General features: G+C 41.7%; 1 protein-coding gene across 4 annotated transcripts in view; it reads left to right on the top strand.

Annotated features, from left to right (window-relative positions):
- The window catches only part of UBE4B (ubiquitination factor E4B), a 110,541-nt gene that overhangs the window by 59,048 nt on the left and 25,916 nt on the right, over positions 1-25,577 (top strand). For all 4 annotated transcript variants that reach the window (XM_082833961.1, XM_082833960.1, XM_082833963.1 and 1 more), the window contains 9 exons: positions 1,507-1,590; positions 4,170-4,226; positions 4,792-4,908; positions 5,003-5,101; positions 5,475-5,588; positions 7,427-7,625; positions 11,855-11,993; positions 20,043-20,142; positions 21,410-21,537. In XM_082833961.1, the coding sequence (XP_082690087.1) occupies positions 1,507-1,590; positions 4,170-4,226; positions 4,792-4,908; positions 5,003-5,101; positions 5,475-5,588; positions 7,427-7,625; positions 11,855-11,993; positions 20,043-20,142; positions 21,410-21,537 (1,037 nt within the window). The remainder of the gene's footprint in view (positions 1-1,506; positions 1,591-4,169; positions 4,227-4,791; positions 4,909-5,002; positions 5,102-5,474; positions 5,589-7,426; positions 7,626-11,854; positions 11,994-20,042; positions 20,143-21,409; positions 21,538-25,577) is intronic.

The raw sequence follows: 25,577 nt of genomic DNA, 5'->3' as shown, positions 1-25,577 counted from the left end.
AATAAACAGCAATAAATAGTAGTTAGAATTTAGAATTGGAGATGAACACTTGGAGCATTTTTATCGGTGCTGGGAGGTATTTATTTGAAAATAAAATTATTTAAAAAACGTGTAAGTCACACAAACAGTATAATGTTCGATATTTGAAAAGTATTATGTTTAGTAATATTTTGTCTGCTTATTATAATTTAAACCCTACTTGCAAAAGAGGATAACTTTAAAGAAGTTTTACTTTATAGCGTTCCTGAAAAAAATGCTTAAGAGATTTTTCTAGATGATCAATTGTGAAATTTATTTGGTGATTCTGGAACTACTGTTTTTCCCTCGATTGCAGTTTGGGCATTTCCCACCCCTACACCTAAGCATTTCTTCTCCATTTTTAGCTAGCTTACGAAAGCACATTACTTCTACCCTGATTGCTTGGGTTGCGAGAACTAGAAGGATCTCTTCAAGAGCTGTGTTGATATCGCAAGACACTCTAGTACACTTTGTAATGCAGGGCACCTTTTTAATACTGTGCTCCTTAAATGACAAAGGTGTTCCATACAATGGGATGAAATTAGTAGGAAAGAGAATTTTTCAGGTTTTCTAGTAGCTTTTTAGAACACTCCCTTTTTCAACTTGTTGGCATTCAGACTGTCAGCTGTTGTTTACAACATTCTCAGCTTAATGTTATTAGTCTTGAATCCCAACCAACTCCCTAAATGTGCTGCTCAGTGAGTACACTGTGAAATTTAAACATGAGCTGTGCTGAGCAGATTCTGCAGTGTTCCTGTGCCCTGATATTAATGGTGAGCTTGTAAACGTAAATTTGAGTGCCCTTAGGCCCTGACATCAGGTTGTTGTATTAATCACACCATATATGGAGGTAAGGCATCCTGATGAAGTTTTCTTTTTCAGTTTCAACATTTACCAGCCATCTCTTCGTTCTACATAATTCAAGTTAAGATACTAATAATATCCATTATTGGTCTATTTTTTTTGTTCTCTTCGAAGTAAACGAGGAAAGATGGAAAGAATTAAAGGTGTAGGTGTAGGGGTGGCAACAAAAAATTTCTTAAAACGTTAATAGAATTGAGCAGATATTGGAACATTTAGTCCAATTTCTTTACAGGTTATAGGTGCTTGGTAATCAGAAACATATTCGTTGCTGTGATATGCAGGTTAGAGTAATTTATTTGATTAGAGCAAGGAGCCCGGGAGAGTCCTGCAGCAGGCTCCACATTTGTGAGTTTCTGTTGAATCATGGGGAGTCTTGTCAGAGTTTTAGGGTTCACCAAAACCTATTACTTCTGGAGAATTCAGCTGCCTTACTTTACGGTCAGCCTTGTGAAAGGACAAAGCAACACCCTGTGGCTGGATTCTAGGCTCCTGTGTATGCAAAACAGCTTTTCCTTGGGCAAGCAGTGCAAATGCCTGGACTTTGCAGATTCAGCACTTTATTTGACATGCCTCCTGTTCTTAAATTTTCTTTAACTTATATTTCTGATTTTTTTTTTCTTGTAGATCTTTATCCCCATTTTACAAGGCCTGGCTCTTGCTGCCAAAGAGTGCTCCCTCGACAGTGACTACTTTAAATACCCCCTCATGGTAAAACTTTATTCTTTTCCTTGTAACACATTCAGTAGATGTTTTTCTTCCAGATGATTTTAACATACACTTTTCTTTCAGGTCCATGATCAGCCTTGTTTTCAAACTTAAAACATGAAATCATTGTGTTGGCCATGCAGAGTGTTTGGTGTGCAGTGAGATGCATCAGTGAAGACAGTTAGCAGCGCGGTACATATTTCACCATCTGAGCCTTAGACAGGAGTCAGTGATACAGTCATTAAAATGTACTTTGCCTTATTCTATAGCTTGTGAAAACAATAATCATTGGTGGTCTCCTTCTTGATTGTCCTAGCAATGAGCATACCATATTTGGGGTGAAATTTTGTTAATTTAAAACAAAACAAAACAAAAAAAAACTGTGACAAATGCAAATAAAGAAGGCAGAGTTAGATAAAGAAAAGGAATACAACTTTGTCTTTACCTAGTGACTTTGCACAGAAAATTGCACAGTGCTTTTCTTGTTCATCTTCCCCGTTTCCTGAGGCTGTACACTTCACTTCAGGCTTTACTTGGAAAACACAAATTTGCTCAGCTCCTCCAGGCACTTAGAGGAAGCATAAATTGTGAACAGAACTATTGGCTAGATTCTCACCAAGGGTCTTCAGAGTTGTGAAAATATTGGAACCAGAAAGAAAATAAGAGGCTGTTTTCTTCTCTGACCTTGCTTCTTTAAAATTTTGGGAGAAAAATACTTTGAAGTATTACTGAATATTTTTCATTCTAAAAGTATGAAGGAAAAATATCAAAACATGAAATTAGTTGACTCTGTATAAACACGACCTTGTGTAAATTGAAGCCTTGGTTAAATTGATGTTTTGCTGCCCATGTTCCTTTTACTCATTCTGCTAACTTGATTCCATCTTACCATTAATTCACTGCTTCCTGAGCGCCTCAAGTGTGACACACACAGAGGACCCAGGAGCTCATGAGATAAGGTGCCTCTCCTCAAGGCAAAAATCAAGACCACAACGATACAGTCAGATAATTACAATCAGTGCAAACACAGAGGTATATTTATCTGTTTCAGAAAATCAAAACTGAGCTAAAAGGCTAAATATTAAAGTTAAACATTAAAACATTAATTAATGTTTTAAACATTAAAGCCAGTTAAATAGAAGGTGAAGCAGGAAGTCTTAGTTTTAAAAATAATTTTGAATGAATTTATGTCAGGGTTCTTCCTAGTGCACATGTTATTCCCATTCCTAATGAAATTCTATTAATCCTTGTGCATTGTTCTGTCTTTGGCACATAAAAAGAAGTGGAAAAATCTGATTATTTGAGTTCAGTGATGAAATCTCTTAGTGTACATTAATTATCACTGTATTATATAAATATTCCCTCCTGGAATTGTTGGCTTTTCTCTTGTGGTTTGAATTAGCTTGATGATTCAGTAAGGAGCTTTTAGTGTCAGATATCAACAAAGTGTTCTTCTGGGTCAAAAGACAAAGGCCTCCATTATGATAGACAATAGTTTTATTTTGTACCATTATTGATGCTTGTGCAGCAAAGGGAGTGCACTGAGAGAAAGGGCAATAATTTAAGGCAGGAAGCGGAAGACCGTTGGAGCTAAAATCAGAAAGAAGCATGATTATCCTCTAGGCCAGTGGATCCCAACTTTGCCATACCTTGGAATCACCTGGGGATCTGTAGAAAGTACCTCTGCCTGGCTCTCCAAAGCTGTGACTTAATTCGTTGAGGATGTGGTGAGGGCGTGGCCTGGCATGGGGCTTTCAGAGGCTGCCCAGGTGATCCTAATGTGCAGCTGAGTTTGGGAGCCCTGGTGCTGAGCAGGGAGAATGTTTCCTTCTCAGTGGCTCTCTGAGCCTCAGCGGCTTCTCAGATGTGTCAGTGCCTAAATGCATGGACTCAAAAGCTTCCAGCAGCTGTTTTAGCAACTCCCATAGCAACATCCAAATCACAGAGGAAATTAAATTCACTGTTAAAATAGTGTTTGACTGTATTACCATGGCCATGGTAAACGCTTTTTATGTGCCTAAGAACTATATTTCCTGATTGTCTTAACTCGAGAACGATTGGAGCGCCAATGGAAAACTTTGAGGTTCTCAAAAAACCAGGGATCTTGAAACCAAGGAATACTTTTAAATATATTTTGAATTTGGTCGCTTATTAAATTTTAATTATTTATAGTCCTGTTTAATACTGGCAAGACTAGCCGTCTCAAGTTTATGAAGCATATCTTTCTGGTATAGAAAGATGTTAAATGAAAAAATCATTTATTGTAAGAATACACTCATTTACCTCTGTGTGTATATGTACAAAAATATGTCTAGAAAGCTGTTGGGCAAAATATCAATAGAGGTTAATGAGGGTGAAGTTTATGAGCGACTTGTAGTTTCATTTTATATTTCTGTTTTATCGGAAGTTTTTTACAACGCACATGTACTAGTTTATTCATCAGAAAAACAGTGAAGCTATTTGTGCTTTGTTGGGAATGCATACCTATTTATAGCAGCATTAAAGCTATGTCATGATGTTACCCATGGTGGTCAGTTTAGGATGAAATACATTTACATGACCCTTTCTGATCTTGTTTCTAGGCTTTAGGTGAGCTCTGTGAAACCAAGTTTGGAAAGACACACCCTGTGTGCAATTTGGTAAGTGCCACCCTAATGGACTTGCACATTTTCAGTGAACATGTAACACAGAAGATATTCCTTAAGTAACAGTATCTGAAAAATGTCTCTTGGAGGACGTTGAGATGCAGATGTGAGTAATACATGTGGGTGGCTCTCAACTGTTACATTGTTGTCACCTACGTTATTTCCGGGAATAACATTATTCACTTCTCTTTTGAGATTTTCGGGAGATAAGTATCGTACAGCTAGTACAACAGGTCCTATTGGAAACGTTTCCTTGAGTCCTTTGGTGGTATAGGAATACTTCATTTGCATGATATCAAATATTATCATGAAACATAGAAATTAAAAGTATGTCTTGTAAAAATGTAGCGGACCTGGAGGGCTTTCCTTCATCTGAAATGAGGAAAAGTGGACAGGCGTCCTGACATATTTGTGACCTTGTGTTTTTGGACGCTAAGTGTCAGCCATTTTGCTGGTGGCTAAGAACCAGCTGAACAGGGCGCCTGCCGAGAATTCCTTCTGTCTCATTTTGCATCACTTGCTGGTGTAGCAGCTTGACGTGCCTCTTCTGCTTCCCTAGGTCGCTTCTTTGCCTTTGTGGCTGCCTAAATCATTAAGCCCCGGCTCTGGGCGGGAGCTGCAGAGGCTCTCGTACTTGGGGGCCTTCTTTAGCTTCTCAGTCTTCGCCGAAGATGATGTAAGTACAGCGGCCCTTTGCACTTTGCTGCTCTTATGTTCAGATTCTTCCCCAAATGTATATTATACGTTGAATTTTTGCTTTCTCTTTCCAGGCAAAAGTGGTTGAAAAATATTTCTCAGGGCCTGCCATTACCCTGGAAAACACTCGTGTGGTGAGCCAATCACTGCAGCATTACTTGGAGCTGGGAAGGGTAGGTGTTGAGAAAATGAATCCAAAGGATGAATGTGTTTTCAGTTCTGAAAGTTAAAAGCAGCACAATTATAGGCTCATGATAGTGTGATTAAGGTAATTGGGCCCCTGTCCTGGAAAGGAAATAGCAAAGGCTATTTTATTAAAACTATAACTACTCCCCTCTTCCACTCCACATTCTGCTTTCATGCTGATCATCTTGATACAGTTGAATACGGACTTTTCTTCTATCCTTGTAGTCAGGTTCTTCTAAAATGAGTGGACCTGGGAGAGGAGAAAAAGTGGGAAGGAGTTTAGCTTTTCGTAAAGTCAAAAAGGAATAATTTCTTAAACAAAGTTTTAATTTTTTTCTTCCCTTATAAAATAAATTTCAGCAAGAGCTTTTCAAGATTCTGCATAGTATTTTGTTAAACGGAGAAACCCGGGAGGCTGCTCTTGGTTACATGGCAGCTGTCGTCAATGCCAATATGAAGAAAGCACAGATGCAGGTAGGATTCCTGAAGACTGCTTTTACTTATTCATTAAATTCATTCATCTAAGTCATGTTTATTCAGAACCTACCAGACATTGTGCTAGGAAATGGAGATACAGTGTTGAACAAGATAGACAAGCTTCCTGCCTTTGTGGAGCTTATGTTCTATAGGGTAGATGAGTAGACATGTAAATGTTTAATTCTAGAATCGATGAAGCCAGTGAAGCAAGGTAGAGGACTTGAAAGTAACCATGGAGGCACCAGAAGGAAGGCATGGGAGTGTCCAAGGAGGAGACATTTGATCAGAGGCCTGACTGATAAGAAAGAGCCAGCCATCACAAGGCTGAGAAAAGAACTTCCTAGATACGTGTGAAACACGAAGGTGGGAGTGAACCAGCTTTGGAACGAGCCCCACGTGCAGGCTTTCATGGCTGGAGGATAGTGAACAGGAAGGAAACCGGCGGGTCATGGGCTGGAGGGGTGGGCAGAGGCTCCATCAGGTTGAGCTGATGTTGTAAGAAGTGTCATGAGGAGCCACTGGAGGGTTTTCGGGAAGGAAATCACCAAGTCTGCTGTGTGGAGGATGGGCTAATGGGAGGAGGGGGTACAGGAGCCAACCCGAGGAGACCAGGTACAAGATGCGGTGTTCCTGATGAGGGAGGCTGCTGGCTGGGACCACTTTACCGGCATGGAAAAGTTAAAAGGGCATCCTTGCTATATTATTATTATTAATAAATTTATTTATTTTTGGCTGCATTGGGTCTTTGTTGCTGCGCACGGGCTTTCTCTAGTTGCGGCAAGCAGGGTCTACTCTTCCTTGCGGTGCGCGGGCTTCTCATCGCGGTGGCTTCTCTTGTTGCGGAGCACGGCCTCCAGGCGTGCAGGCTCAGTAGTTGTGACACATGGGCTTAGTTACTCCACGGCATGTGGGATCTTCCCGGACCAGGACTCAAACCCGTGTCCCCTGCATTGGCACGCGGATTCTCAACCACTGCGCCACCAGGGAAGCTCCCTTGCTATATTATTAATGAGCGATGTGACATTTGTACTCAGAAGAAAAAGCAGAGAGAAGAGCATGGACGTGGTATTAGACTGCCTGGATTTCCAACTGGGGTTCCACTGTTTGCCGGCAGTAGGACGTAGACAGTTGCTTCTCTGTGCCTCCATTTCCTTGTTGCCAAGTGGGGATGATAATAGTACCTGACTCGTGGACTTAGTGTATATAAAGCTGTTAGAATCATGCCCAGTACGTGGTGAGCACTCCACCGATGTTAACTATCTTTATTAGAATTATGGTCTTTTTTTTTTGGCTGTGCCACACGGTTTGCAGGATCCCCAACCAGGGATTGAACCCAGGCCCTGGGCAGTGAAAGCACGGCGTCCCAACCACTGGACCTCCAGGGAATTCGCAGAATTGTTGTATTCTTAGAGCAGGATTATGCTATCACTGTCAGCCAGAGAAGCTGTTAGTCAAGTGGTAACTGTGAAACGAGTTGTTCCGATGCTTTTGAGGGGAAATAAAGAAGAGAAAGGAAATAGCATTTATTGCATTTCTGCTTACTGATTTTGAGGATCTTAGGCAAATCACTTAAATTCTCTGAGCCTTAGTTTCCTCCTCTGTAAAATGTGAATAACAGTATCATTCAATGCTAAGGGCTATTGTGGAGATTCAGTGAGAGAAAACCCTTCGCGTATGGTTAACACTCAACAAATCGCACCTGCCAGTAGAGTGACGATGCTGGTGCTGTAGGTGTCCCCTCGCTGACTTCAGGATGAAAGTTTGCTCTCCTTTCTGTACGCTTGTGCCAAAATTTCTGTTCAGATCATGATTTTAAATACTTTTCTCTTTCACAGACGGATGATAGATTGGTATCTACGGACGGATTGATGCTGAATTTCCTTTGGGTGCTGCAGCAGCTAAGCACAAAGATCAAGTTAGAGACGGTCGACCCCACGTACATATTCCACCCGAGGTGTCGGATCACTCTTCCCAGCGATGAGACGAGAGTGAATGCAACGATGGAGGACGTGAATGACTGGCTGACTGAACTTTGTGAGTGACATGTTCATTAGGTCGTTAAAAGCTGCCCTTCTTTTATTATTTTTTTTTGGTTGCTCCACGTGGCACGTGGGATCTTAGTTCCCAGACCAGGGATCGAACCCACGCCCCCTGCATCAGAAGCATGGAGTTGTAACCACTGGACCACCAGGGAAGCAGTTCTTCTATTTTCTTTTAATTACAAAAAGTAGAGTAGATATGCATTCTAACAGAAGGACCCATTTGGACTCAGCATCATCCCACAGTGTGGATCTGACACCAGCTACAGCGTCCCTGTCTGTCGCCTCCCAGCGTCCCACCCCCATCCCTGGGGCTCCCTCTCTTGCCCTGTTCCTGTTCTCCATCATCAGTGCCAGTTTTCATTGACTCCTCTCCCCCTAAAGCTGCTACATCAGACTGTTACGGGATTATCAGGAGGAGAACTTTAATAAACATCTTAATAGCAACGCTACTGTCTTACTCGTTAAATATAAGGAGACTGAGGCTCCAGAAAGTGCCCAGCTCACCTAGCCTGTCAATCAGCGAGTTGCAACTGCGGCTCAGGTGTGCTGAGCCGAGCCCAGGGCTCTGTCTGCTCCACCACACTCCCTGATCTGGGTCCATCCTTCCCGGTGTTTAGTTCGGTTCCACTTTTTCTTACTTGGCAGTAGTGAGGGAAGCAACCTAATTCTTTAGGGAATTTCTGTTCCTCTCAGGCGACCTGATTGCTGATAAGCCAGGCTCCAGAATTAGGATCTGGGCTCCTGGGGCCAGACCAGCCAGCGTTGGGGGGGGGTAGAGGGTTTGTGGAGAAGGTCAAGGGGGTCCCCTAAAGAACAGGCTGCCCAGAGGACGGCTGGAGCTAAGGAAGACGCTTTCTGAGGAAGGGCCCTTCCAGAGGGAGGGCCTGTAGGAGAGAAAGAAGAGAGCCTACCCTGCTTGACCACAGCTGCTTTCCCGGCTAAACGCAGTCGTGACACAGAGGTAGAGGGGCAGAGGGAGAGAATGCAAAGGAGTATAGATGGAGAAGGCAGAAAAGAAGGAAAGACATAGGCAAAGGGAAGCTTGTGACGAATAAAATGTATCTGAGAGACCGGTGATCAGGAAAACAGAAAAGTAGAAATCCAAGAGAAATGGGTACATATTATATGTTGCAAAATACTGGGTTTGAAAGTGATTCCTGAGTGAAGGAAAATAATGACTTTCTGGGCTTCCCTGGTGGCTCAGTGGTTGAGAGTCCGCCTGCCGATGCAGGGGGGCACGGGTTCGTACCCCGGTCCAGGAACGTCCCATATGCCACGGAGCGGCTGGGCCCGTGAGCCATGACCGCTGAGCCTGCGCGTCCGGAGCCTGTGCTTCACAATGGGAGAGGCCACAGCAGTGAGAGGCCCGCGTACCGCAAAAAAAAAAAAAAAAAAAAAAGACTTTTCTGCTTTTCCATTTCTTTGTTTTGTTACAATCCCTGAGAATCTGTCAGTACTGGGAATGCTATTCATTCACCCAAGTGAGCCACATCCAGCTTATGTGGAGGGGTGGTTCTCAGCTGTACCAGGTGAGAAGTTAGAGTTTACAGGGTCTAGGAAAAATAGAAAAATTTATTTTGTTTGGATGCTAATGACTCCTCACAAATTGTTACTACCTCTCTAGAAATACATTTATGAGCTAGAGATATGCAATAAAAATTAATACAATAAAAAAAGAAGTTCTCTTTTGTTGGATTAGCCAACATCAAATAGATACGTAGGACAAATGGGAGGAAATGTGCTGTTCTGGGTTTAAATATATATGTGTATACAATAGAAATGATAGCAATGACTTAGTTATTATGTAGATTTTATATATGCCAGTTAAAATTCTCATGAAATCTCTCATAGATCTTGATGAATTGATGGAATAAAAATACGAATATTTTGAAGGTGTTATGATTATGGATCTTTTTCTCTATATTATAAAGCATGTTATTAAAGCAACTATACTTCAATTTAAAAAATTTTAAGGGATTTCCCTGGTGGCGCAGTGGTTGAGAATCTGCCTGCTAATGCAGGGGACACGGGTTCGAGCCCTGGTCTGGGAGGATCCCACATGCCGCGGAGCAACTAGGCCCGTGAGCCACAACTACTGAGCCTGCGCGTCTGGAGCCTGTGCTCCGCAACAAGAGAGGCTGCAATAGTGAGAGACCGGTGCACCGCGATGACGAGTGGCCCCCACTTGCCACAACTAGAGAAAGCCCTCGCACAGAAACGAAGACCCAACACAGCAAAAATAAATTAATTAATTAATAAACTCCTAAAAAAAAATTTTTTTAAACATGTTACTTAATGACAAACATAAAAACCATATGACATTTAGTTTTAAACATCATAAAATTATTCATGGAGTAATGTAGAGATTCCACCCTTCCCTGGCACGAAAAAGCCGAACAGAGGATTTGACCCAACCATAAAAGAGAGAGAAATTTTTTTTTTTTTTTTTTTTTTTTTTTTTACCGTGCGCGGGCCTCTCACTGTTGTGGCCTCGCCCGTTGCGGAGCACAGGCTCCGGACGCGCAGCCTCAGCGGCCATGGCTCACAGGCTTAGCCGCTCCGCGGCATGTGGGATCTTCCCGGACCGGGGCACGAACCCGCGTCCCCTGCATTGGCAGGCGGACTCTCAACCACTGCGCCACCAGGGAAGCCCCGAGAGAGAAATTTTTAATGATTTAAGAAATGGAAAATATCATCAGAGATAATATATATATATCTTAATATATAAACATACTCTTTATAGAGGGAGAGAAAATGAATATGTAAAATAAAAGAATGGGAGAAAATATGTGTCACATAATTGATAAAATCATATTCAAAATGCAGAACGGTTATAAATGTGTAAGACCAAAACTAAATTCTACCAAGAAACAGTTATCTTTTGTTTGGGGGGAAAAAATATAAGCAGTATATGTCAAATAAAATATACTTGTAGGGAAAAATATACATATTTGTAGGAATTAGGTACAAATTGAAAGAAATTCAAATTAACGTTCTATAACTATAAATTATTCAAAAACAGAGTGATAAGATAGAATATAAGTTTGTAAATAAATAGATGGCATTTTATCAATTAATTTAGTCTATCTAAAGTGAATTCTGGTGATTCATAACAAAAATCTGTAATACTGTCTTTCTCAATAATTCCACTTCCCAGAATATGCTCCCAAAGCTGGCAACGGAGAGGGGGTGAGGGAGTAACTTGTTATACATAGATCCTCCCAGCACTGTTTCTAATAGAGGAAAATTAGAAACAACAAATATGTCCAACAGTAGGGAAATGGCTGTGGAATCTGTAGCTTATTTACATAATCTAATACCATTTTGAGGTTTAACAACGATGTTTGAATAGTAGAAATTCTATAAAATACACCAGGAAGACACATCACCGAAGATTGTTGGTGTACATTTGTATAAACATTTAATTAGATGGGGCAGAGTACCTGATCATAAATGGAGCTCAGAGGAATTCTGTTTTTCTTATAACATTACCTAAGCCTAATTTTTTTCCTATAAATTTATTTATTTATTTATTTATTTATTTTGGCTGCTTTGGGTCTTCACTGTTGCGCATGGGCTTTCTCTAGTTGCGGCGAGCGGGGGCTACTCTTCGTTGCAGTGTGCAGGCTTCTCACTGCAGTGGCTTCTCTTGTTGCAGAGCATGGGCTCTAGGCGTGCAGGCTTCAGTAGTTGTGGCACGTGGGCTCAGTAGTTGTGGCTTGCGGTGTCTAGAGCACAGGCTCAGTAGTTGTGGCACACGAGCTTAGTTGCTCCTCAGCATGTGGGATCTTCCTGGACCAGGGATCAAACCCGTGTCCCCTGCCTTGGCAGGCGGATTCTTAACCACTCTACCACCAGGGAAGTCCCATTAATTCTAATTTTTTAAAAGTGTCCTTGGGGGCTTCCCTAGTGGCACAGTGGTTGAGAGTCCGCCTGCCGATGCAGGGGACGTGGGTTCATGCCCCGGTCCGGGAAGATCCCACATGCCGTGGAGTGGCTGGGCCCGTGAGCCATGGCCACTGAGCCTGTGCGTCCAGAGCCCCTGTGCTCTGCAACGGGAGAGGCCACAACAGTGAGAGGCCTGAGTACCACAAAAAAAAAAAAAAAAGTGTCCTTAAACTTCTTGAAAATACAAGTGTAATTTTGTCTTCTTAATTGTGCTTTTCCTCTGATATAGTCATGTGATAGATTTTATTTCGGGGATTTTGTTCTTTTTCCTAGATGGAGATCAATCTCCGTTTTCTGAGCCGAAATTCCCTACGGAATGCTTCTTCCTTACCCTGCACGCCCACCATCTCTCAATTCTGCCGGGTTGCCGACGCTACATCCGCAGACTCCGGGCCATACGGGAGCTCAACAGGTATGTGCATGATGCCATGTCCTGAGGTTGCCTGAGTCACCACTTGTTCTCACAAGCAGGCAGTTCCCTTGTGACCAGTAGATTTGAATGTGACGGGTACATAGGGTACTGCCAGTAGATTTGAATGTGAGGGGTACATAGGGTACTGCCTCTGCTACTACATCCATGTTCCTTGATTGGCCAGAGTTCTTTACATGGTGAAGTGACCCAAACTTTGATTTCTAGAGTTCTCAACCCTTGATATGTGGTTGAGACTTCCATTAACTTTTTCCACTGGGCACCATATTATCAGGAGGCACTTTAAAGGATTTCTTGGGTTCCAGACATACCCCTCTTTCCCTGGACTGTGAAACAGTAACTCTGGTTTCCCTTAATAAACAAGGTCATTTACTCCCACCAACATGTAATTCACTTTTTTTGCACATTGTCCTGTGGCATAAGAAGTCGAAAAGGGCCAGATAGTAGCCTCAGTTTCCTATTCATTAGCACCATTGTTGTTTTTCTTAATCTAAGCATTTCTCCCCATGTACCAGCACCTGCAAACAAAGGTCACAGGAATAGGAGGCAAACATTTTTTTGAACAGGTCATCTGGAATAATAATGGAGTAGCCACTTAACACCATTTGGTCCAGGAGTGGTGTAGTCTGAGTATGATAGAAAATGTGTCATATCTATATCTACCTTGAATTAAAATAGAATCAATCACTTAATAATTCTAATAACTGCCTGGTAGATTTCTTAATTTTTTTTTTCTACATGTAATCATGTTATCTGTAAATGATGACAGTTTTCTTTCTTTCTCATAATTTTCTTTTTATTATTTTTCTAATTTTAATTATGCTTTATTATTTGACCTACATGCTATTTATGATTGTATTGATTAATTTTAAATTCTTTTCCTTTTTTTTTTTTTTAAACCCCACATTTGTTTATTTATTTTTTTTGGCTGTGTTGGGTCTTCGTTTCTGTGCGAGGGCTTTCTCTAGTTGTGGCAAGCAGGGGCCACTCTTCATCGCGGTGCAAGGGCCTCTCACTATCGCGGCCTCTCTTGTTGCGGAGCACAGGCTCCAGACGCGCAGGCTCAGTAGCTGTGGCTCACGGGCCCAGTTGCTCCGCGGCATGTGGGATCTTCCCAGACCAGGGCTCGAATCCGTGTCCCCTGCATTGGCAGGCAGATTCTCAACCGCTGCGCCACCAGGGAAGCCCTCATAATTTTCTTTTTCATGCCTTACTGCCCTGGCTACAATTTCTACTACAGTCTTGAGTAGAAGTATTGATAACTTTATTAAAATTTCTTTCTTATTCCAGTTAATGGGGGGAAGTTTTTTAGACATCCTCTATTATCAGATTAAGGAAATTCCCTTTTAGGTGATTATTTTCTACAAGTTTTTTGTTCTCAACAGGAGTTGAATTTTATTAAAATCTTTTTCCATCTCTGTTGAGGAGATCAGATTTTTTTCCCCTTATTCTATTAATATGGTTGAATTACATCAACTGGCTTTCTGATATCAAACCAATCTTACATTCTTTTTTAATTATTATTATTATTTTATTTATTTTATTCTTGACTGTGTTGGGTCTTAGTTGTGGCACGTGGGATCTTTGTTGAGGCATGCGGGATCTTTTGTTGCAGTTCCTGGGCTTTCCTCTAGTTGTGGCGTGTAGGTTTTCTCTCTGTAGTTGTGGCGCGCAGGCTTCAGAGTGTGTGAGCTCTCTAGTTCAGGCATGCAGGCTCAGTAGTTGTGGCACGCAGGCTTAGTTGCCCCGTGGCATGTGGGATCTTAGTTCCCTGACCAAGGATCGAACCCGCGTCCCCTGCATTGGAAGGTGGATTCTTTACCACTGGACCACCAGGGAAGTTCCCTTATATTCTTGAAATAAACTCAACTCTATATTATTGCTTTTAAATCTCATTGGATATTCAATTTGCTAATATTCTGTTTAGGAGTTTTGAGTCTATATTCAAAAGAAAGATTGACCTATGACTTTCATTTCTTGTTAAGTCCTTCTCAAATTTTGTTATCAACATTATTCTTGCCACACAGAATCAGTTGTGGAGTGTTCCCTCCTTTTATATTTTTTGAGGAGTTTATTGTGTAAGAATTATTTTATTTCTTCCTTAAATGTTTGGAAACATTGATGAAGTTGTCTGGGCTTAGAGTTTTCTATGTGGGAAGTTTTTTAAATTATGTATTTTATTGTTAATAGATAATAGGCCTGTTTAGATTTTCATTTCATCTTGTGCCAGTTTTCCCGTGGTATGTAAAGTTTCAAAACTTTTCGGTATAAAGTTGTTCATAGTATCCTCTTTTTATCACTTTTGTGTCTGTAGGGCCTTTATTATTTCCTTTTAGTTTAATTTGCTTTTTGTTGATGTTTCTATTGCTTTTTGAGGTTGATATTTAAATCATTCATTTTCAGCCCTTTCTTATATATGCATTTAAGGCTGTTTAGTTTCCCTCTAAGTATGGCTTTAGCTGCATCCCTCATTTTTAGTAGGTCATCTTTTTTACTGAGGTGTAATAGACATATAACATTATGTTGGTTTCAGGTATACAACATAATGATTTGATGTTTGCATATATTGCAAAATGGTCACCACAATAAGTCTAATTAACATCTGTCACCGTACATAGTAACATATTTTTTTCTTGTGATGAGAACTTTTAGGATCTCTCTCAGCAACTTTCAAATACACAGTACAGTATTATTAACTATAGTCACCATGTTGTATATTACATCCCCATGACTTACTTATTTTATAACTGGTAGTTTGTGTACCTTTTGACTCCCTTGACCTATTTTGTCCACCCCACTCCCCCACCTCTGGCAGCCACCAGTCGTCTTCTCTGTGTCTTTGAACTTGGTATTTTGGGTTTTTGTTTGTTTTTTTAGGATTCCATACATAAGTGAGATTATATGGTATTTTTCGCTGTCCGACTTATTTCACTTAGCATAATGCCCTCAAGGTCCATCCATGTTGTTACCAGTGGCAAAATTTCATTCTTTTTTATGGCCGAAAAATATTCCTCTGTGTGTGCGTGTGTCTGTGTGTGTGAGACATTTCTTTTCCCATTCATCTGTTGGTGGATACTTAGATTGTTTCTCTATCTTGGCTATTGTAAATAATGTTGCAATGAACATGGGGGTGCATATATCTTTTCATTTTTGTTTTCGTGGGCTAAATACCCAGAAGTGGAATTGCTGGATCATACAGTAGTTTTAATTTTAATTTTTTGCGGAATATCCATACTGTTTTCCATAGTGGTTGTACCAGTTTTCATTGCCACCAACAGTGCACAGGGGTTCCCTTTTCTCTACATTCTTACCAACACTTATTTCTTATCTTTTTGATAGTGGCCATTCTAACAGGTATGAGGTGATATCTCATTGTGGTTTTGATTTGCATTTCCTTAATAGTTAGTGACCTTGAGCACCTTTTGGTATGTCATATTTTATTGTTCCGTTCAAAATATATTCTAATTTTTATTATTTCTTACTTGACTTGTGGATTATATAAAGATGGGGTGCTTAAATTCCAGATTCTTGGGAGGATTTGTTCATTTATCCTTTGTTACTGATTTCTAGCTAAATTTCATTGTCAGAAGACATATTCTGATTGTGTTCTTTGAACTTTATTGAGATTTGCTTTGTAGCTAACATTTAAATTAATAAATGTTCCATAGCGGAAATGAGCGCACAGGAATTCCCTGGCAGTCCAGTGGTTAGGACTCTGCACTCTCACTGCCGAGGACCTCGGTTCAGTCCCTGGTCAGGGAACTAAAATCCCACGTGTCACGCAACCAAAAAAAAAAGAAGAAGAAAAGAAAAGAATCCGCTTTCTATATTGCTTTTTGCAGTATTTCACATATATCGTTTAAGTTTGTTTATCTTTTGTTCAAATTTTCCTTATGTCTGCTGATTTTATCAGCTTATAATATCAGTTATTGAGAGGCTTATAAAAATTTCCAACTCTGATTTGTCTGTTCCTTCATCCTGGAATGCATGCCGTCCTGTGGTCCCATCATTCCCACTGACTTCGGAGGATACATGTCAATGGCACAATCTGCCATCTTCACTCCCAGCCTGCAGTGAGGGTTGGTGCCTTTCAGAGATGTTGGTGTTCCCCTCACCTGTGTATTTTTCAGTGCTGTGATACAAGAGGTATCTTCCAGGGCTTCCCTGGTGGTGCAGTGGTTAAGAATCTGCCCGCCAATGCAGGGAACACGGGTTCAAGCCCTGATCCAGGAAGATCCCACATGCTGCGGAGCAGCTAAGCCTGTAGTCCGTGGCAGCTAAGCCCGTGTGCCACAACTACTGAGCCCGCACACCTAGAGCCCATGCTCCACAACAAGAGAAGCCACTGCAATGAGAAGCCCGCGCACCACAACAAAGAATAGCCCCCGATCGCCGTAACTAGAGAAAGCCCGCGTGCAGCAGTGAAGACCCAATGCAGCCAAAAATAAATAAATAAATTTTTTAAATAAAAAAACTAATTAAATAAATAAAAGTACATCTGGCTGAAGTCAGATTAAGAAAATAAAAGAAGTATCTTCCAGGACACAGTTGGGGTATGTGTGTGTTTTGAGAGGGTGGTTTTCTGAGCTAGTCATATGTGGTAAATCTATATTAATATTCCAAGCTTCTTATATTTTGGATTCCTTCCTCTGAATTTATATCAAGGAATTCCTAACAACTCAACTTCAATTCTAGGTTTTAGTCAACCTGGTGGGCACACAGTTAGAGGCCCTCCCAGATACTCAGGATAAGGTTGAATCCAGAGACTCTGGTCGTTGTATTCATGTCAATGAATTTATCCCCACTTAGGAGTGTGTTAGCATGTTCCTTTCTTGGTGATCAAGCATCTTCAGAATCTGTTCCACACATACTGCCACATTTCTTCACTACATACATAGTAGGTAGAATAGTGGTGCGGCAAAGATGTTCACGTCCTAGTGCCCAGAACTTGTGAATGTGTTACCTTACATGGTAAAAGAGACTTTGCAGATGTGATTAATTGTAGGACCTTGAGATGGAGAGGTTTTCCTAGATTATCTGGGTGGACCCAATGTATCACAAGGGTCCTTTTAAGAGGGAGGCAAGAAGGTCAGAGTGAGAAAGGAAATGTGATGACAGAAGCAGACATCAGAGTGATGTGGGTCCACAAGCCAAGGAATGCAGGCTCCCTCTAGAAGCTGGAAAGGGCAAGGAAGCACTCTCCCTAGAGCCTCCAGAAGGAATGCATCCCCTGCTGACCCATTTTAGGCTCCTGACCTCTGGAACTCTTAAGACTATAATTGTGTTGCTGCAAGCCAGTAAGTTTGTGATGATTTGTTACAGCAGCAATAGGAAGCTAATATAACATATTAGCAAATCTTGGTCTTTCTTTTTTCTTCAAATGTGTGCTTTTCCTGCATATGGCTTTGTAATTGGCCCATAAGGACCGTGATTGATCTCACTCCAGTTTCGGTTCTGGAAGCAATGACGTATGATGGGTTGGGACCTAAGGGAAATTGCCATCATCCTGCAATTTGACCATCTGAGCTACAATCACTGCAGGAGCTGCTTCTGCTGTCAGACGAGGCTCAGGGGATTTAGGGATTTGGGTACTTTGGTTCTCCTGAACTCCTCCATTTGAATTCTTGGAGTCCCAGTCTTTGCTCTGACATTTAGATAAGAGATCCAGTGAGGTTATGGATTCAGTCTATGTTATAATTTGGTGCTTTATAGGACCAGACTCTGCTTCTTTATGGTCGTCTTAGAAACTCCCTGACTCATTGGCTTGTTCTTGAGGCGAGATTTTAAAATCTGGAGCCTGTCATTTTCTTCTGTGAGCTTTCCAGCATAGTTACAAGTAGCCACACCATCTCTTCACTCCAGGAGGTCACTGGTGATCGTTTATGCAGCTGTTTTTCCACTGAGAACCTGGGCTACCAGTTTTATGCCCTCACATGCTAACTGAATCTTCACCGCTTTCTTTTCTTTTTTTTTTTTTTTTTAGTATTTATTTTTATTTATTTATTTTGGCTGCACTGGGTCTTAGTTGTGGCACACGGGATCTTAGTTGCGGCATGCGGGATCTACTTCCCCAACCACGGATCGAACCCAGGCCCCATGCATTGGGAGCGTGGAGTCTTACCCACTGGACCACTGGAAGTCCCCTTCACCACTTTCAAACCAGCCCAGTCGAAGAACTAATCCCAAAGGCCCATTTTTCTGAAGGGCCTGTTACCTGTAACCTCTTCTTGCCAATAAGCATATAGGCCGTTATGTTAGTTTCCTTTTGCTACTGCAACAGATTACCACGACCTTTGTGAGTTAAAACAACAAAAAATTATTACCTTAGGGTTCTGGTGGTCTGAAGTCCTAAAATCAAGGCTGCACTCCTTCTGAGGCTCTAGGGAGGGATCTCTTTCTCTGCCTGTTCCAGCTGCTGGAGACCCCCTACATTCCTTGGTTCACAGCCCCCTTCCTCTCTTTTCAAAATCAGCACCATCGCATCTTCAGCTCTCCCTCCCTCTGATCTCTGCTTCACTTGTCACAACTCTTTCTCTTACTCTGACTCCCTCTTTCTCTTAGAAGGACCCTGAGATGACATTGGGCCCACCCAGACATATGGGCCCGTCTTAGACTCCATACCCTTAATCACATCTGCAAGTTTCCTTTTGCCATGTAAGGTAACATATTCACAGGTTCTGGGGATTAAGCTGTGACATCTTCCTGTGGGGCGGTGGGGCGGAGCATTATTCTGTCTACCATTATTCACGTTCCAGTTGTAGACAGAGGAATCCACTTCATCTGAGATAAGCAGCAAGAGGATAATTAAGGCTACTATTTGGTTTATTGACTCACTGGCACGCCTGGAAAAGAGGACTGCCAGAGCTCTTCTTCGAACCTGGCCTGGCAGGAAGAAGCTGCTTCAGGGTTCAGCCTCTGCCAGTGCTTCAGGCAAACCCCGTCAACACTGCACTTGCAGAAGAACCATGTGGCTGTCACTTCACTATATTCACTTCTGCCTTCAGTGAGGGCTCACCTCTTGGTGGAAGCTAGGTCATGTGCAGAAATGCTGGCAGCAAGGGAATCAAGGAAATGTAGTTTTTGTTTTTGTTTAATTTATTTATTTAATTAATTTATCTTTGGCTGTGTTGGGTCTTCGTTGCTGCGCACGGGCTTTCTCTAGTTGGGGCGAGCGGGGGCTGCTCTTCGTTGTTGTGCACGGGCTTCTCATTGTGGTGGCTTCTCTTATTGCAGAGCACAGGCCTCTAGGTGCGTGGGCTTCAGCAGTTGTGGCACGCAGGCTCAGTAGTTGTGGCTCGCGGGTTCTAGAGAGCAGGCTCAGTAGTTGTGGCACACGGGCTTAGCTGCTGCACGGCATGTGGGATCTTCCCGGACCGGGGCTCGAACCCGTGTCCCCTGCATTGGTAGGCAGATTCTTAACCGCTGCACCACCAGGGAAGTTGCTAGGAAATGTACTTTTAAAGAAGTTATTGTCCCCTAGTTTCCTACACAATGTTTTGATAGATAGAAAGGGTTGACATAGTGTTAAGTGAGCCAGTCTTTAAAATATGCAGCATATTACATGATCAGGGAAGGCTTTACCTGTCTGACAGGTGATATTTGAGGAGATACCTGAAGGGAGTGAAGGAGCAAGTCGCAAAGGTAACCTCAGAGAAGAGCATTCCAAGCAGAAGGAAAAGTGCCCTTAGTAAAGTAGCCTTTTGTTTTGGGTAATTGAGTAGGCATAGTAACCTTGCATTTTCTCCCTCCCAGAAAAACAGGGAACAATGTATTTCCTTCCAAAAGTAATGATTACTGTATTTCATCAAATCTAAAATGCCATCCACTTTAAGACATCGTTATGTTGGGAGTCAGTAAGAAAGAAAAATACTGCCAATTTAGCCATAACTTGCCACTGAGTTTGGTGATGCTGACATGGGGGGAGAGAGGGAACATGTGTCTGAGAGTCAGTAACATGGTGAAAATGAACAGATAAGGTGGGTGATGGATCTCTGTGTCTTCTTTCATTTGACTGTTAGTCTTCACTTTCAGAACTGTGGAAGATTTGAAAAACAATGAAAGCCAATGGAAAGACTCCCCACTGGCAGCTAGACACCGTGAAATGCTGAAGCGCTGCAAAACTCAGCTTAAGGTTTGTATCATTAATTGGGATAATTATACACCAGCCTCATAATAGTAATTTTCCCACCAGAATATGCGCCTTGAATGAGCAGTTTAATGTCTTCCGTTTTTCTCATTATTCTCTTCCCCCCAAGATAAAAATGGTACATTTAAAAACTTGTGGATAGTTTCTATGTATATTTAAATCTCAGGACAGAAAATGCCTATGCCTATGCCAATGACAATATGAATTCTTAATGGATTTTATCATCCTCAGTTGAACATCACCTCCCTTTCCTTGCCTTGGGCAAGATCCTCCCCATCTGCTAACCCTCACCCCCGCACCTCAAAACACACACAACTCCAGTTTGTCCAGCCACGCATTTTCATGATGTTTGACAAAGTGGATTTGTGGTAGTGGAAAGATCTCTTTGCTTTGCCCCTCATTGTTCGTTTAATTGAAAATGATCCATCGTATAGAACCTAACTGCAGATGGGAAGATTTCTGCTTATGAGACATAGCTGGGAACAAATGCTAGCTAAGGTTGTACAAGGGAAGCACAGACAGCAAATTTATGCATTTTTCATTTATGCATTTTTATGTTCAAATTACAAAGCTGAATGTTAGCTGGTCGTGTTTTTTGTTGATTAGTAGGATGATGTGTAGACATTTTACCTGACTTAGATTTCTGGTACAAGTTAAGATTTCAGTTTTATTTATCTATACAGTAGACCTCTTTGAGATGCTGAAAAAGCTGGGGGCGCTTTTCTGGGGTCTATAGACCCCCTAAGCACTCCAGAGATAAGTTTCAAGAAGCCTATAAACTGTTTATATGCAATGTGTGCTCACGTGTGTGTTTAAACTCACAGCGATACTCTGAGGGGGGTATTATACCCTTGGTGGACAAGCATTTTGCCCAAGAGCAGCTTTTCAGTGCTGACCTGGCATTGAGATGCGGATTTGTCTGGCTCTTCTCAGTAACCATCCCTGACTTCCGAAGGGCCTCCCCCATCAGGTTATTTGAATATGGCAATGACAGCCTAACCTTTTTCAGCACTAACTGTGTGCTAGGTTCTGTGCCCAGTGATTCGCATGGCATGCCTTTTCTTTCTCTTAGAACAGAGAAAGAGAAAGCTCTTGAGACATGACCAGCATCTTACAGGCAGTTAGCAAGGAAGCTCTTGAAGCTCTAGAGCCTAGGTTTCCCATCTCCTTGCCCATTCCCTGCCCAGTCACGCTGCAGGTACTTAGCCACCAACTAATTAATCTATGGGTGGGGACATACCTGCTTCCGCAGAAACTGGTACGATGCAAGGCCTGTGCTGATGCTGGTTTACTTGACGAGAGCTTCCTGAGAAGATGTCTGAATTTTTACGGCCTTCTCATTCAGCTGCTGCTCCGCATCCTGGACCCTGCCTATCCCGAGTGAGTGTGCTCTGTCCTCTTCACGCCAGCTGCACTCCCCAGGCTGTGTTGTCTTTATTGTTCTTCAAAGCCAATACCTAAGACAAGACCCTTACATTATTAAGAATTCATTTCCAGGTTGTACTTATATAGAAAGTAGTAATTTTTCTTTTTCTTTTTTTTTTTTTTTTGTTGCATGGGCCTCTCACCGTTATGGCCTCTCCCATTGCGGAGCACAGGCTCCGGACACTCAGGCTCAGCGGCCATGGCTCACGGGCCCAGCCGCTCCACGGCATGTGGGATCTTCCCGGACCGGGGCACGAACCCGTGTCCCCTGCATCGGCAGGCGGACTCTCAACCACTGCACCACCAGGGAAGCCCGAAAGTAGTAGTATTAATAAATATTTTCGGGGACTTCCCTGGCAGTCCAGTGGTTAAGACTCCACACTCCCAATGCAGGAGGCATGGGTTCGACCCCTGGTTGGGAAACTAAGATTCCCACATGCCGCGGCCTGGGGAAAAAAATAAGTAAGTAAGTAAATATTTTCCTTGGAATTAGTTACAGTAATAAGGGACTGTCAACACCTATTAAATTATTAATTTTGACATAGTGCTTTTTAAAAATTGGCTATAAAATCTTCAGGGTTCTTTGTTGTTGTTCTGGGGGTTTTTTTGTTTTTGCTTTTATTTATTTAGTTAGTTAATTTTGGCTGCATTGGGTCTTCGTTGCTGCACGCAGGCTTTCTCTAGTTGCCATGAGAGGGGGCTACTCTTCGTTGCGGTGCACGGGCTTCTCGTTGAAGTGGCTTCTCTTGTTGTGGAGCACGGGCTCTAGGCGCGCGGGTTTCAGTAGTTGTGGCATGTGGGCTCAGTAGTTGTGGCTCACAGGCTCTAGAGCACAGGCTCAGTAGTTGTGACACACGGGCTTAGTTGCTCTGTGGCATGTGGGATCGTCCCGGACCAGGGCTCGAACCCATGTCCCCTGCATTGGCAGGCAGATTCTTATCCACTGCGCCACCAGGGAAGCCTCGCTTTTCTTTATTTTTTTTAATTGAAGTAGAGTTGATTTACAGTGTTGTGCCAGTCTCTGCTGTACAGCAAAGTGACTCAGTTACTCATATATAGACATTCTTTTCTTTTTTAATATTCTTTTCCATTATGGTTTATCACAGGATAGTGAATATAGTTCCCTGTGTTTATACAGTAGGACCTTGTTGTTTATCCATCCTATATTTAATAGTTTACATCTGCTAATCCCACACTCCCAATCCTTCCTTCCCCCACCCCCCTCCCCCTTGGCAACCACAAGTCTGTTCTCTATGCCAGTGGGGCTGTTTCTGTTTTGTAGATGGGTTCATTTGTGCCATATTTTAGATTCCACGTATGAGTGATACCATATGGTATTCGTCTTTCTCTTTCTGACTTTCTTCACTTAGCATGATAATCTCTAGTTGCATCCATGTTGCTGCAAATGGCATTATTTTGTTCTTTTTGATGGCTAAATAGTATTCCATTGTGTATATATGTACCACATCTTCTTTATCCATTCATCTGTCAATGAACATTTAGGTTTTTTCCATGACTTGGCAATCGTGAATAGTGCTGCTGTGAACATAGGGGTGCATGTGTCTTTTTGAATTATAGTTTTGTCCAGGTATATGCCCAGGAGTGGGATTGCTTGATCATATGGTGATTCTACTTTTAGTTTTTTGAGGAATCTTCATACGGTTCTCCACAGTGGCTGCACCAACTTACATTCCCACGAACAGCATAGGAGGGTTCCCTTTTCTTTACAGCCTCTCGAGCATTTGTTATTTGTAGACTTTTTCATGATGGCCATTCTGACCTTTGTGAGGTGGTACCTCATTGTAGTTTTGATTTGCATTTCTCTAATAATTAGCAATGATGAACATCTTTTCATGTGCCTACTGGCCATCTGTATGTCTTCTTTGGAGAAGTGTCTATTAAGGTCTTCTGCCCATTTTTCAATTGTGTTGTTTGATTTTTTTTGTTGTTGAGTTGTATGAGTTTGTATATTTTGGAGATTAAGCCCTTGTCTGTCACATCATTTGCAGATACTTTTCTCCCATTCCATAGGTTGTCTTTTCATTTGTTTTTTATGGTTTCCTTTGCTGTGCAAAAGCTTGTAAATTTGATTAGGTCCCATTTGTTTATTTTTGTTTTTATTTCTATTGCCTTGGGAGACTGACCTAAGAAAACATTGGTATGATTTATATCAGAGAATGCTTTGCCTATGCTCTCTTCTAGGATTTTATGGTGTCATGTCTTATGTTTAGGTCTTTAAGACATTTTGAGTTTATTTTTTTTCATGGAGTGAGGGAGTGTTCTAATTTCATTGATTTACATGCAGCTCTCCAACTTTCCCAGCATCACTTGCTGAAGAGACTGTTTCCCATTTTACATTCTTGGAAAATTGGCTATAAAATCTTTGATTGATAGAAAAGGAAATTGGAAGCTAAACGCTGGAGTTAACAGGATATTAGGTCCCCCTAGACACTGGGTCCAGGCAAATCCCTAGCGAATTCAGAGAATGAGCTGAGAACATTCTTGATCTCTTTATCATCACCTGGACAGCTCCTCCAGGCAGCCATTTTTGTTTTATTTGTTATTATTTTATGGTTATTATGAAATCTCAGGATCACCAATGTTGGTGAGGTTGGCCCAAGCCCCCTGCAGGAGTGGAAAATATTGGGTTGGCCAAAAGGTTCGTTCAGTTTTTTCCGTAAGATGGCTCTAGTAGCACTTAGTTGTCTTTAACTTCATTCGAAACAATTTTGTTAGGTTGTATGTGACAGCTGTCATATCAGCGTGCATTTAAAAAAAGACATCAGAATTGGTGAATTTTTGTGTAGCCATTTTAATATTGAAGATGGAAGGAAAAAAGTCACATTTTCAGCATATCATGCCTTATTATTTCAAGAAAGGTAAAAACGCAGCTGAAACGCAAAAAAAGATTTGTGCAGTGTATGGAGAAGGTGCTGCGACTGATCGAATGTTGTCAGAAGTGGTTTGCGAAGTTTCGTGCTGGAGATTTCTCACTGGATGACACTCCCGGTCGGATAGACCAGTTGAAGTTGATAGAGATCAAATCAAGACATTAACTGAGAACAATCAATGTTATACCACGTGGGAGATAGCCGCATACTCAAAATATCCAAATCAAGCGTTGGAAATCATTTGCACCAACTTGGTTATGTTAATTGCTTTGATGTTTGGATTCCACATAAGTTAAGCAAAAAAAACCTTCTTGACTGTATTTCCGAATGCCATTCTCTGCTTAAATGTAATGAAAATGTTCCGTTTTTAAAACAAATTGTGACGGGCAATGAAAAGTGGATACTGTGCAGTAATGTGGAATGGAAGAGATCATGGGGAAGCAAAATGGACCACCACCAACTACACCAAAGGCCGGTCTTCATCCAAAGAAGGTGGTGTTGTGTATATGGTGGGACTGGAAGGGAGTCCTCTATCATGAGCTCCTTCTGGAAAACCAAACGATTAATTCAACAAGGATTGCTCCCAGTTAGATCAACTGAAAGCAGCACTCAACAAAAAACGTGCGGAATTAGTCAACAGAAAACGCATAATCTTCCATCAGGATAACGCAAGACCGCATGTTTCTTTGATGACCAGACAAAAACTGTTACAGCTTGGCTGGGAAGTTCTGATTCATCTGCCGTATTCACCAGACATTGCACCTTTGGATTTGAATTTATTTCGGTCTTTACAAAATTCTCTTAATGGAAAAAATTTCAATTCCCTGGAAGACTGTAAAAGGCACCTGGAACAGTTCTTTGCTCAAAAAGATAAAAAGTTTTGGGAAGATGGAATTATGAAGTTGCCTGAAAAATGGCAGAAGGTAGTGGATCAAAAGGGTGAAGACGTTGTTCAATAAAGTTCTTGGTGAAAATGAAAAATGTGTCTTTTATTTTTACTTAAAAACCGAAGGCACTTTTTGGCCAACCCAATAGTATTTAAAGTACATGTGTAGCTCTGTTGTCTCAAACAGTTTTGAGTTCCATAAAATGACCAAACATGAC

The sequence above is a fragment of the Leucopleurus acutus genome (genome assembly GCF_964270905.1).
Source record: "Leucopleurus acutus genome assembly, chromosome: 2".
NCBI classification, from domain to species: domain Eukaryota; kingdom Metazoa; phylum Chordata; class Mammalia; order Artiodactyla; family Delphinidae; genus Leucopleurus; species Leucopleurus acutus.
This window is presented reverse-complemented; position numbering and strand designations above follow the sequence as displayed.